Source organism: Gossypium arboreum, chromosome 7, assembly GCF_025698485.1.
Source record: "Gossypium arboreum isolate Shixiya-1 chromosome 7, ASM2569848v2, whole genome shotgun sequence".
Taxonomy (NCBI): domain Eukaryota; kingdom Viridiplantae; phylum Streptophyta; class Magnoliopsida; order Malvales; family Malvaceae; genus Gossypium; species Gossypium arboreum.
The window spans coordinates 83060498-83075248 of record NC_069076.1 but is presented as its reverse complement, the minus strand read 5'-3'; the positions used below and the strand labels follow the sequence as shown (position 1 = coordinate 83075248).

At 34.3% G+C, this 14751-nt stretch overlaps 1 protein-coding gene across 1 annotated transcript; it reads right to left on the bottom strand.

Moving 5' to 3' along the window:
* Nucleotides 1–8456: 8456 nt before the first annotated feature.
* On the bottom strand, nt 8457–13926 carry LOC108457383 (5-methyltetrahydropteroyltriglutamate--homocysteine methyltransferase-like). Its single transcript, XM_017756425.2, has 12 exons — nt 13720–13926; nt 12723–13076; nt 12551–12638; nt 11651–11778; nt 11146–11537; nt 10891–11054; nt 10538–10618; nt 10280–10446; nt 10085–10190; nt 9719–9969; nt 9445–9646; nt 8457–9057 (listed from the first exon to the last, which is right to left on the bottom strand). The coding sequence occupies exons 1-12, from the start codon at nt 13821–13823 to the stop codon at nt 8689–8691; spliced, it is 2406 nt and encodes an 801-aa protein (XP_017611914.1). The 5' UTR covers nt 13824–13926; the 3' UTR covers nt 8457–8688.
* Nucleotides 13927–14751: the final 825 nt, after the last annotated feature.

The window sequence follows — 14751 nt, the reverse complement described above, 5'->3', positions numbered from 1 at the left end:
TTATAATGCCACACAGCCTGGACACATGGCCGTGTCCCTGCCATGTGTATCATACGGTTTGGCACACGCCCGTGCCCTCAGTCTGTGTGGTTCTAACCTGTAAACAGAGAGTTACACAGCTTGGACACACAGCCGTGTCCTTACCCATATGACTCACACGGCCTAGACACAGGCCCATGTGCTTACCCGTGTGGTTTTAAATCATAAATAGTGAGTTACACGGCCTAGACACACGCCCGTGTCCTGTACATGTATGAACCTTGCACCATCTTGGCCACACACGGCCTGGACACACGCCTATATGCCAATTTGTGTAGCCTCAATTTGAAGAACAGTGAGTTACACGGCCGAACGCACGGCCTGCCACAAGCCCGTGTGTCATCGACAACCACAATTTTTGTCGACCAAAACTTGCAAAAACTAGGGTTTTTCGATACGCACCTATTGCTACTTTAACGAGGAACGTTACAGAGACTACCAAGAACCTAAATAATCAGTCATTAATCAATTATACCTTCAATTTCAGTAATTTAACAAAACAACCCACCGTCAAAACATGTCGAAAAGATTAAATGAAACCCCAACTTGACTCGTACACTCACCTCATACAAAAAGAAGTAATCAGACTAGCACGGCGGATTAACGTCCCTTGTATTATCTTCGCCTTAAAAGGTAACCAATCAGACAATTAAACAAGCATTCAACGACTAAGTGAAACTCGCTTTGACATACTATTATTAACTCCGCAAAACTCGAAAACGAGAAGAACGTGTTAGCAAACTTACTCAACAATCGTACAATCCTTCTAACAGGCAACATAGAATTTTCAATTAATGGAGAATTGAATCCCGAAGAAGAAAAAATAAAAACAAGGAAAAGGGTTGAAAATGAAAAGAAGAAAAACGAAAATGTAACTTAGAAAAAAAATAAAGAACTAAGAAAGAATTGTTTCAGACTATCTAAAACTAACCACCTTATTCTGACAATTGCCAAAAATTATTTCCTAACGCATACTATGAAATTCGAACTCGGGACTAGACAGAATACAAACAAATGCTTAACCAGTGAACCAGCAGGCTCATTATTGTTACTGTTTTACTTAAAATTGAACTTAACTATGGAATGCATGGATAAAGGTTCTTTTAAAACAATCACAAAATTTTAGCATCGCAACTCGAACTCTCGACCTTAAACCTAAAAGCAGAGCACAGTACCAGAAATACAAAAATTAATTGCTACAGATTTTCACAATTAACTCTTAAATTTTTGGGGCGTTACAATTATTAATTAATTCCAAATCATACATTTCATTATTTATTATATGTTATTTTTAAACACATATATGTGTTCTAAATTCGTGGTTTCCTCACACATACGCATATGATACGATTACTATTATTGATAATATTGTTAATTGAATTGGTGTTATAAGTCAACTCAACACTAACTCGAAATTGATGACAACACCATAATAAATAATTATTGTGCATGTATTGTTCTTAATATGATGTATTTTCCTGTTTAAATTTCATTTTACATACAATTTAATCTTTTTTATTAATTTGAATGTTGTACGTATTTCATTTGTTATTATGAATTAGTTTTAAACCATATGTTTTAATAAGGTCCCAACTTAGTTGAGATTACGAAACCCATTTTGACAAATAAGTTATACTATTATAAGTGTGTTTTTGTCTTTTATATTTCTATTGATCAATAAAATTTAGAACATGATGAAACTTGAACTAATGACACTATAATATCAAACCTTCAAGTTTACCATTTTAACTAAAATATCAATTGATTTTTATATAAACTTTTAGTAAGAATATTTGTTGCATAAAATTTTTTATCAATAGTTATTTGTAATGGTAGTTGTTTTTAATAGTCTTAAATACTCATTTTTATTATTCTATTTTAATTTTTAATAGATATAGATTGATATGTTTTCTTTTTTATACATAATTATGAATAATATCTTTTAATCAACTAAGTTTTAGTTCAGTTCATATTGTTACTATTGTAACAACTAGAAAGATATGAATTTGAGCTAGAGGTGTGCATGGGCCGGGCCACCCGGCCTGGCCTGAAGGCTCGCCCGAAATGTGGGAGGGTTTGGGCAAAAATATAGACCTAAAAAATGGGCTTGGGAAAAAAAATAAGGTCCATTTTAAAAAACAGGCTGGGCCTCGGGTAAGACATTTTTGGCCCGGGCCCGGTCGACCGGCCCGAATTCACTACATGACAAATTTTTTTTAATATTATTTTCTTATTGTTTTCTCCTATTTTACTATTATTTTACTATTATGTTGTTACTATTTTGTTGTTATTGTTTGGATATTGTATAAAACTTATTTTATTGTTATTTTTTATTATTTTAAAGGTATTTGTTAATTTTTTATTATTTTAGAAACATTTGCTTGTTAAGTTGCATCTATTTTAGTGTTATTTAAGTATACATATTTTTTAAAATTTATTTTCAATTTGTTGAGAAATATTTATTTGATGTTTTAGTATTTTGATGGTTTATATATATATTTTAAAATTATATAAAAATAATATAAAAATTAATATGGGCGGGCCGGGTCGGTCCGGGTTTTAACATTTTTATTTGGGTCTGGCTTGGGCAAAATTTTAGGCCCATTTTTCGGGCTGGGCCGGGCTAGGGCCTAAATTTTTAGTTGGGCCCGTCGCTGCCAGGCTCATGCACACCTCTAATTTGAGCGTGTTTAAACGATTTTTTTTTCCAATTTAAATTCATCAATCTTCACCCATAATAAATAGAGATATTAAGATAATACATATGAATTCAAACCACTTAAATAGTTTTGGTTTTTTTATATATATATAAGGTTGGTTTATATATAGGAAAAATATTTCCTAGTAATTTAATCATCAAGTATATTTGAAATGTTATACTTAAAATATCAATTTTAAAAATGATTGTTATTATAATAGAAATATGATAATAACAAAATTAAGAAAAACAAAAAAAATTGTAATATCTATATTTGGTCACCTATAAAATAAAAAGTAAATATTTTTCACATTTAGTTTATATATGACTAAGTCATTACTCGAGTTGTGATTAATTTAAATTTTAATATTTATATTATTAAAACTAAAAGTTTGTCTGACTACATTATTGAAAGATTTTGGCACAACAAAAGATACAATTATAAAAAAATAACACACAAAAAAATGTTTACGTAATTTACAATTAATCTATGTTTGCATAGCCTTGCTTAAAGAGTCAATCCACTAAAATTTTCTAAGTATCAAAGAATAATTATTTAAGCTCAACCCTTTTCACTCAAGTTGTACCTCACCTTTGTAAGATCTAGTTTAATTCTAACACTTTGCTTTCTCAATCACTTAGCACGTGTTTCTTAATCATCTAAAAATGATATGTAACACCCCAAACTCAGTCTAGACGTGATGGTCGACTCTAGCGATGTCACATGAATTGAAATTTGAAATCAACTGTATCAAGTTAAAATCATTTCTGTTTATTAACTTTTATTCATCTTTCATTCATCTTAAAACTACTTCCTCGTTAATTGATTCGTTTAAAAAAAAAATTTTGCGGAAGATTTTAAAACATTGATATTTAAAGAAAATAGCTCGCGTGTTAGGAAAACTTCGTTTTGAATTAAACCGAGCTTTTGTTGAGTTTGCAGTTTAAAAATCCATGAAAATTGTGAAAATTCAAAGTAAAAACAACAGTCCAAAAGTTCAATTTACATCAAAAATAACCCAGAGGGTAAATAGGAAATAAATACCATAACTAAAATTAAAATAGTTCAATAATCATGTGGCCACCGTCGAGTCCTCCGCCGCACTAATCCGTCTAAGTCTGGGGATTACCTGTACAGATGAAACGGAAAGGGATGAGTTTACGTAAACTCAGTGTGTAATCCCTACAGAAAACATGTATATAGTCAAACAACAGTTATCAGTCAAATGCAGTCTGGGCCTAAGCCCGTTTCAGTTTTAGTAGCAGTTCGGGCCTTAGCCTATTTCAGTTTTGGTATCAGATATGCATTAGGGCCTAAGCCTATTACAGTAACAGTATCAGATATGCATTAATCAGTAAACAAAATACGACACATAATCCATAAATTACAGCTGAGCTGCTGGATAATAGGCTTGAGAGTCTTTCAGTACACTTCCTCCAAATATCAACATCCCAACCCAATGCAATGCAACATACAGTATATGACATGCTAATACATGAATATCAGTTATACATACATTTCAGTATTCATTCATATAATCATCATGCTCAGTACACACATCATACATGCAATTCGTGCATTTAAGGGTCTAAGTAGTGCTTACCGACCCTACGGTAGGTTCACAGTCAACTTGGGCGACCCGTGCAACCTTAGACCACATTTCAGTTAAATGGGCTCACACACCTATGTGGCCTTCCTGTGTGGGCCCACACGCCCGTGTGGCCCATACAGCCTAATTTAACCTATCCACATAGCCTGGCCTAGAATCCCACATGCCGTATGGCCCACACGGCCCAAATCAGTCTAGCCCATGTGTCGTACAAGGCCTACTTAGCCATCACACGGTCGTGTCTTGTGCGCACGGTCTGGCCTCGTCAATCACACGCCCGTGTTATGGCACATGGTCTACCACATGGCCGTGTGACATCGACAGAAAGGTTTTCAGGTTTTTCCAAAAATGCATTTTCTCGAGATTCGGGTACACACCTGATTCGTTTTCGACGCGAAACCACTCCCGAGCCTCTAAAAACCTAAAAATTGACAACCCAACACTTAGTGCCACGCTTAATTCACGACTAAATCGTAACTACAAAACCAATATTGAAATTCAACACTTACACAATTACCCTAATGGTTCGATTACAATTCTGAATAAGAGAAACCCCTATTCTCCTTATTTGCTGCTATCAAAACACCAGTTCGTTACTAGACAGAAAGAGAAAAATGTTCTAATGGCTCTAAGAAGAACTCTCCTTACTCAATATAAAAATACCATCCTCGCTTACCAATGAGTACGAATATCATGACCAGAGAAGCAGTGGTTTGAAAAGCCAAAAAGGTGATGCCAAAAAAGGAGAAAGAAACAACAGTTGAGAGAAAAAGAAAAAGAAAACAGCGAAGGAAGAAGGGAAGAAATTTTGACATCAGAATTATTTTGGGGATTTAGGTGGAGAGATAAAATAACAACAAACCAAAATTATGCTCCCATATCCCTAAATTTTCTCCCCCCACTAACCCACTTAGAATCTTGGCTATTTCAAACTCCTACCCGATGCTAGTAACAAAAATAATCCCTTTGCTTACGCAGGGACTCGAACACAAGACCTTCAGTAAATTAATCCTCAACTTAACCACCAAACCAATAGGCCCATTATGATATCAAACAATAACAAATAAAGTTAAGCCCACTGAGTAAGGATAAGGCTTTAGTCAGAAAAATACCAAAATTTGTCAAATGCAAGGCTTGAACTTGGGCCCTCACACACACACAGAACACTTAACCACTAAAACAGATACACGAATTTGTCATATTTCCACAAAAGCCGAAATAGAAATTTTGGGGCGTTACATGATAGAAAAATCCTTATGGATTAGTTCTTTAGAAGAACAAATATTGTCACTAAAAATCACAAAATCTTCAACAACCACCCATCATATATGGTATGATAGTTTTTTTTTTTTTTATCTTTAATTCAAAATACATACATACTCCTGAATTGTGTCTTATTGTGAGAACCAACGCAACCCAGATCGAGCCTCCTTCTCAACATATTGGGGGTAAAACTACTCATTAAACTCTTCTTCGAACTTCTCCCAAGTTATCGTCATAAAAGAGAAAAATCAATAAAATACCTAGAAATAATATTTACCTTAACATCATTATTCTTGATGCTCTAAATCAACTACCAATGCAACTTAGTTGCTCCAAATCAACTACCAACACATCATTATCCTTGATGCTACAATAAAATATCTAGCAGCAGTATGTTGTTGCCATCCATCACATACTCCTGAATTGTGTATTGTTACGAGAACCAACGCAACTTAGATTGAGCCTCATTTTTGACATATTAGGGGTAAAACTACTCTTTGAACTCTTTTTAGAACTCCTTCTAAGTCCGAATTGCAGCCTGACCACACTTTTAATTTGCGGACCTATGTCATCGACATAAAAGAGCAAAATCAATAAAATATCTTGTAGTAGTTTTTACCTTAGCATCATTATCCTTGATTCACATAACACGGAAATATTTCTCCATCTCCCACAAGAAGTTGTCCACCTCTCTGGTAGACCTTGCCCTTTTAACTTTTCTAGTTTTGAGACATCTATCTTGTGGTTTAGTGTTGCATTCAACACTTCTTTACCTATGACGGCTCGGCACACAGCCAACTCTCTCTCGAGCTCCTCAATTATTGTGTTCAAAGTCCTCGTTGTGGCATTAGTTTCCTCCTTTAAAACAATCACCATGGCCTTGAGAGCATCATCTCTCATTGCCAACTTACCCGCAGTAGAATTGAGTATCCCTTGCATCGCTTTTACTCTAGAATTTAAAGACTTTACCACAAATTCCATGAGTTGCTCTTCCATCGAGTCTGACCCTGTAGTGCATCCCTTGACTACCTCGAGTATCTTCCTCCTATCCCCTATGGACTCATTGAGATTGACCACTCAATTTTCTAAACCAACAAAATGTCCCTCGATTGGCAAGCTTTTCTGGCGCTCCCACGAGTCTTTGTTGGCTCAATCTGATCTTCTACTCCTTTCGTCATCTCAAATGACACCTTTGAAACATTAGCTCAAATACCAATTGCCAAGAGGGCTAGAACTTTAATCTCGCAATCTGTGTGACATTAGGCGATTTATTGGGTTCAAATATACCTAAGTCAACCTAACTCTTGCAAAGTAAGAATTCTCGATAGAAATTCTTAAGGCACCGAAAATAAAGCGGAAGCAACTCAAAGCGAAAGAGTAACAAAAGAACAGAAAATGCCACAAGAAAGAAAACGCACGCCAAATGTTTGAGTAAATGCTCTCTATAGCATTCAATTACTATGAAGGAGTACAACTGAGTGATTACAAATGAGAGGGAAGACCTTTATTTATAATTAAGCTCCCCCAAATTCAACGGTACATATTGAGTTACATCGACAGTCAAAGACTAGAGCCTATCTATAAGATGAGAGTCCTTATGGATTTAAACTCTATACATCTTTATAACTTAGGATTTACAATATTTATCCTGATAACTCTAGCTTCACCAGAGTGTTTCACTAGGCCACCAAGGCTTCAAGTAGATGGGCTTCTCCATATGTTCCTCGAGTTGGGTCAGTTCAAGTGGGTCAAATGAGCCCCATTTAATTAGTTGACCTCCATGGGATGCTCTTTCGCATTTTTCATAAGTTTTGATCTGCGGCTATGACACTAGTACGTAGTGCAAAAAAAATCTAAATAAAATAATTTAAAGTGAATTGAATTGAAAAAAACTGAATTTTTTTGGTTTATTCAGTTTTCAATTTCGGTTTAATTGGTTTATTTGATCGATTTTAGATTTTGACATTTTAAACTGAATAAGTCAATTAAAGCCATAAGCCCATAACCCATTTACATAACCAAACCCAAATTTAAACCATAAACTCAAATATCCATTAAAACTTAGTATTCTTAAAAGCTCAAACCAATTAAAATTTAAAATCCAATACTCATTAATATTTTAAATCCAAAATGATAATTTAATTTTTCTATGATATTCATTTTATTTTTGATCATTTAATATATTAAAAAATCCAAATTGATATATACCTGTTAAGAATAGTAGAAGAGATGGAAATTGTATGTTGACCATGTAAAAATAAATAAATAGTTTTTGAGTTCATTAAAATTGTTTGATTTAATTTTTAATATTTTTATAATAATATTTGAAATAAAATTAAAATTAAAAGTAACTAATTTATACTAAATTGAAGAAAAGAAGACAATTATGTGAAAAAGAAATAGAATTATAAGTACCTCAACAAGAAATTTTTTCAACTAAAAACAACATAAAAATCGAACCAAACCGAAAATTCAGTTTTACTTTTTCTCCTAGATTGGTTTGGTTTAATCGATTTACATGAATAATTTAATTTATTCAATTTTTTGTATAAAAAAAAAAAAAACCAAACCGACCAGATGCAATTGGATGCGATATGACTTGATAATATATGGGAATTCCCATATATTAGGGAAAAAAGCTCTCTCTCTAAAATTTATTATTGCCCTTGCAAAATCTTACGGCTAAACAAGATGAGCAGAACATAAATTTACAAGAATACTGAACGGAAAATTCTATTCCAAAAATGCTGTTGGTCATAGATCATGAACAATATAATATAACTGGCATCGGTTAATAAAATAGGATTTTTAAAATTTTCTGCTGACGAAAGAGAATAATTTCCAGCTTTCACCAAATCTTATGCTGTGGAGAATACTATCATTATTATCAGTTTGAAATGTTTACTTCTGTTGGATTAAGACAATTTTCAACCATATTCAAATATGAATCTAAAAAGTAGGATAACCCTCCCAAATTCTAATTCCTTCCTAATCAAAGAAATATGTATCATTTTAACAAAAAAAAAACACTGAATATTATTTGCCCGACTATGGGAAGATGTTACGCATCCTGTTAACTCAGTTACTACTAGCCAACTGGGTACGGATGAGCTTGGCAGCAGCTACCATGTTGCGAAGAGCAGGCTCAACTTCAGAGTATTTGCGTGTCTTGAGACCGCAATCAGGGTTGATCCACAGAACCCTGTTATCGAGGACTGCAAGCATCTTGTTGATGCGATCGGCAAGTTCTTCTGTAGATGGGATCCTAGGAGAATGAATGTCATACACACCAGGACCGATACCAGCTTCATATTTGACTCCCTCATGAAAGACAGATAGAAGCTTTTCATCTGATCTTGAATTCTCGATGGTGATCACATCAGCATCCATATTTATAATCGCGTTAATGATGTCGTTGAAGTTTGAGTAGCACATGTGGGTGTGAATCTATCCAAATATGTTTGCAGTATCATGTTCAGTAAACAAATCCAAGCATTTTATCTCATGCACATTAAAATTTATGCAGCAAAATTCCATATTCAATCCTATTAACAAATGCCACTACGGTTCTACAAAGGAAAGTCAAATACCAATTCAGTTCTTTCGTTCCAAAGCTTTTTCGCTTTCAGGGAAGAAAAAAAGGAGAAAGAAAGAAATCGTTGGTTTCTCTGAAGAATTTCAGTGTTCTAGAAGCTTTGACGATTAACAAAATTTTCCAGTGTTACTTCCAGTGATTAGAAATGTTTAAAATACCAATGACATAAATTGGATAAGGTTTAAGAAACTAGTTCACTAAAGGCTCAGTACTAAAGAAAAGGTCAGGGATAAAGAAACCTGAGTAGTGTTTTTGACGCCACAGTTAGTAATCCGGAAGGATTGAACGGCCCATTCCAGATAGAAAGGCTGCTCGGATTTCCTAAGAGGTAAACCTTCTCTTAATGCAGCTTCATCAATCTGGATAATATTAATGCCAGCTCTCTCAAGATCCTCGACCTCATCCCTAATGGCTAAGGCAATCTGGTAGCATGTTTCATGCCTAAAAACAGGCAACAATTCTGAATTAAAGAAAATAAAATTTCACATTATCAACAATGTTGGATTTACTCACCTATTCTGGTCGTTTCTCACAAAGGACCAGTTCAGAATCGTAACTGGGCCAGTAAGCATTCCTTTCATAGGTCGTCTAGTCATACTCTGGGCTGTTGAAGACCAAAAGACAGTCATGGCTCTGGGGCGGCTCACATCACCATAAATAATAGGAGGCTTGACACAACGGGATCCATATGACTGAACCCAGCCATTCACAGTGAAGGCAAAACCGGATAATTGCTCACCAAAGTACTCGACCATGTCATTTCTCTGCATTGATAAAGTAGATTTGCAAATCAAAATGACAAGTTTGGACTTGATTCCCATGAGAAGGTTAAAGAAAGCCTAGACATACCTTACCCTCATAATCATGATAAAAACTCACCTCTGGTTCACCATGCACCAAAACATCAATGCCAAGCTCTTCCTGGAGCTTGACAACTTTGCTAATTTCCTCCTTCATGGCATTGACATAATCATATTCAGTGATCCTACAAGTACATGGCAAAACAAGCAGGCTAAATATGCAACAAAAACAAAGACTTGAAAAGCAACATAGACTAAGAGCAAATAATCTCACTTTTTAGCCTTGTACTCACGACGCACTTTTCTAAGTCCTATGGTTTGGGGGAAAGATCCAATAGTGGTGGTAGGAAGAATTGGTAAATTCAACTTCTTCTGCTGAGCAGCCAGTCTAGCACTTACACTTGTGGCACGACGATGATCAGAGTCCTTCAAGGCAACAACCTATTGAGAAAGGAGTGATATGTAAGTGATGGAAGGTCGATTAGATCATTGCAGAAATGAATGACAATGACTTTCTGTGGAAACTACATACAGCCCTTTGCACATTCTCATTTCTCACTCTAGGAGAGGATCTTCTTGAAGCATGAGATGTAGCATTGGAAGCAAAAAATGCCTGCAAAAAGGATAACCAAAAAATATGATGCTAGAGCATATCACCAGAAATATTTATAGATCATAGACAACATATTTCAAAGTTATAGGCAGTGTCATCTGTCTGCCTTGTCAATTGACAATCAAGAGAAGAAAAAAAAGAGGTAGAGAAAGGTGCAAGCCTGTGGGTTGAAAGTCATCAATGGCCAAAACATATGTTTTCCATATCAATAATTGTTGATCAACAAAACTTGCAACAGTTAGCATTTACCCACCAAAACAAGAAAGAAATACCTGATCCTTCTGCCCAACCAATGCCCTGGCCAAGGCATTTACTTCAACTACTTTTTGTGCAGCAAATGCAAGCCAGGACTTGATTTCTTTGTCCAACTTTGTTTCATTCACAAGGTCCACTGCAGTGTGGAGAAGAGAGCATGATGTAGACACCACAACTTTATCTGTTGGAGAACAAAACAAAAATTGTTCTTAATTTTCAGTAATTTGCATACTAAAATTCCAGGTAGAAAGAACGTAGGAATTCCTAAATACCTTTTCCAACAATACCCTCAAGAACCTGCAGTATACAAAGTGAAGCAGCAAGATCATTAGCCCAAATGTTTCTTCCGTCAACCACTCCAGCAAACAAGTATTTATCAGAAGGAAATCCACTCTTTAAAAAGTTAAGTGTTCTTGTTCCACGAACTAAATCAAATCCAAAGCCAGCTACATTCTTTAGTGAAGTAAGTGCTTTGTATGTCTGGATGGGGACATCGGCAAAGTAAGTTTCAATGAGAATATTCACACCAGAAAACGATGATTCTAGCTCAGAGTAAGCATTTGTAAAAGTTTGCAGTTGAAGCGCCTCGAGATCCAACACAAGGGAGGGTTCATCAAACTGAATCCACGTTGCACCAGCTGCCTTTAATTCAGCAACAACTTCCCTGTCAGGTAACATTTGTTAGAAAGCTCTTAAGATAATGTGCCAGCAATGAGTAAAGCTTAGCCCAATAATTTGCAGATTAACCAAGGGCAAGCAAACATATTTGTCCCTCACTTGTAAATAGGAACGATCTTCTCAACTAAAGAAAGAAGAGAGAAGGATTTATCCACGCCCTTTGCTGGTTTTGATAACAATAAGTAAGATAAAGGGCCTATAAGGACAGGGACAGTGTCAAGTCCAAGCTGCACGTCAAAAATGAAGGAAAAGTTAGCAATTCAACATGCATGATTAGGTAGGGAATTTAAATTTTCCAACACCATCAGTTAAGTGAAAAAGAAACCCTAAAAGCATCTTGTAGAAATGAATTTACAATTTCCCCAACTAAAATACATCATTTGTAGATATGGATGCTATGATCGAGCTAAAATAATAATACTCTTAAATCACAATTCTCATCTACACAGCTGACACCATAATAGTAAAGCCATGAGGCCAGGATCAACAGGTATCAATTTCATTCTGACATATGGAATCCATTAAAAACTTAGGCTTCAAGCATGTAAAAGATGCATATGAACAAATGGATTTATGCAAAGTATGTTTGAGCTACTTCTTCATCTTCTCGGCTCGACGGGACTTGTTCATTTACTCTCAATTTCTTATACCATAGAGCCTCCACGCCACAAAAGTCTAGAGCGTTAAAAAGCAAAATTGACTCACAGATCTAGGATGTCCCTGGTGCCCTCTTTTTTATAATAAATCAACTCTCAAAAAAATTATACATGCCTTAGCATTTTTTAGAAAGAAAATAGTGTGGCATTCCTTCAATAGTTAATGGTGGTGTTACTATGATGCGAGCAAAAAAAGATGCAAATTTGACAGCTTAGGGATAATAAACTGAAACAAAAAAATAAATTGAATATCAGAAATTCCCTCTTAACTAAACAAATACTGCTAAAGCAAAAGCTAGAGAGCAAAAAGGAAAATGTTAGAATGAGAAAGTAGCAAACTCACAGCTTTGGCCTCCTTGTATTCCTCAACAGCCTTATGAGATGCATAGGAGAACTTGACATTGGGCCCCAATTCTGGGACAATATAGTGACTTCAAAAATGAAAAGTACCATTAATTTCAAGTAAAATGGGATTATTTTTCGAAAATTACTAGCTACAAAGTATTCTCACTTACTAATTGGTATCGAACCACTTAGTCATTTCCATAGCAGGCACAGAGGCATTACCCCTAGCCATTGAGAAATAAACATCAAAACCAATCTCGCCACCATTCCAACCATATCTAGGAGGGACTGCACCTAGCATTGCTGTGGTGTCCAAAACGTGATCATAGTATGAAAATGTGTTGCTAGGAATATACTTGATTCCAACCTCAGCCATTTGCTTCCAGATGGAGAACCTGAGATCGGCTGCCACCTGCTTCAATTCCTCGGCACTGCTTTTACCTTCCCAGAAAGATTCCAATGCAAACTTTAACTCCCTCTTGGGTCCGATTCTAGGGTAACCGACAATGTGGGATGTCATTGCTCTGTTTCAGTAAAACAGAGTTACCACATATCGTTATGATTTCAATTAAACCAAAAGAAAAGATCTTCACAAGTAAAACTACATTTAAATTTTTATTGAAACAAACATATCCAGTCGAAATTAAGACTCTTTTCTTTAATCAATGGTACAATTGTGGGATAGATATTAAAATTCAACTATTTCACTTGGGAGATACCAACATCTATTATTACCCCAAATACTCAGGTGCTGGTTATAGTTGAGTTTTATTAGTCAAGAGCAATGATTGGAAGTAGCAGATATTAACATTGAAATTCAAATGCAAAATAAAATAATAATAATAATGTATGAGATAGAAAAAGAAAAAAATAAACAGAAACGAATTAGGAAAAAAAAAAAAACTCACTTGCTTATCTGTTTGGTTACTTAAGAAATACTATGAATGGAAAGGAAATGAAAAGAGAATCAGCACTGATTGTGTCAAATTATAAACATTGTTTTGAGATCCTAAAAACAAGGAATTTCTAAACGGTTTGTTAACTTTTCCTTTTTCAAATTCCGCTAGACAGAACCACAAAAACCTCAAAAATTTCCATTTTTTTTGGCTCTTATTATTTTTGCTTCTAAACACAAAAAAGAAATGAGAAAAGAGGAAAGGAAGTTACCTAATAGAGAAAGAAGGGAGGGAGAAGCGTGGCGGAGGGGTAATGGAGAAACGAGACAGAGAAGAGAAGGGGGAGAGAGAGTGAAGCAGAGAGAGTTGGGTCATTTATACTTTCCTCCTTTGCCTTGCTACTCTATTATCCCTCCGCTTCTTTTGTACTCCCCCACCCCCCTCCGTTAGGCACGGTGACTAATATTAACTTTATTAATTGGATAGTATAATATTCCCTCATATTATTTTATTATATTAAATTTGATAAAAGTATAATTGAGGCTTTTGTATTTTCAAAGAAATAGATTGTATTTTATTTTTACAAATAAATAAATAAATTAGTTCTTTTATTAAAATTTCTTTTATTTTTATTGTAATTTGTTGAAATGGTAGATGGAATAATTAGACAAGAACCCATGTCATGCTACGTGTATCTCATTATAATGTGACAATATTTAAAAATCTTTAAATAATTAATTTTTATAATCATTTAAAACTTACCTTTAAGATAAACTTAGATAAATGATTGTCCAAGACAAGCATTTGTTTAAATTCATCATGAACATGAATTTTCAAATAATTATAAGAATATATATTTAAAATTATTAATAATTATAATAAATTATAAAAATAATTAAAACAACTTCTGGAATGAATTTAAAAAATGATTAAATAATTATAAAAAGATAAAAAATTTAAAAATATTATTAATTATAGACATTTTTAAAGAATTCAAATATATATATACATATAGGGGTGAGCTTCGATCGAATTGAATGAAAAAATTTCGAATTAATCGAGTTGACGAATCATATTTTATCATCCTAATTTGATTTGAAATTTTCTCGAATCGAGTCGAGTGAGATGGAATTCGAATCAAATCGAATCGAATATATTTGTTCGAGTTAAATTTTAAAAAATAATTTTTGATCATTGTAATCACTGTCACCTATCATAATAAAATTTGTCCACCTTAATCAAATTTTTTAACTTTCATCACCTCATAATTTATTTATTAATCTTTTATATACGGGTTAGCTTC

Bases quoted from the DNA above. Each gene is read 5' to 3' on its own strand.
- LOC108457383 (XM_017756425.2), bottom strand. From the start codon at position 13,823: ATGACCCAACTCTCTCTGCTTCACTCTCTCTCCCCCTTCTCTTCTCTG. The intron at 13,077-13,719 runs GTAACTTCCTTT...TTACTGAAACAG, and splicing joins CTCCCTTCTTTCTCTATTAG to AGCAATGACATCCCACATTG. The intron at 10,447-10,537 runs GTATGTAGTTTC...CTTTCTCAATAG, and splicing joins ATGAGAATGTGCAAAGGGCT to GTTGTTGCCTTGAAGGACTC.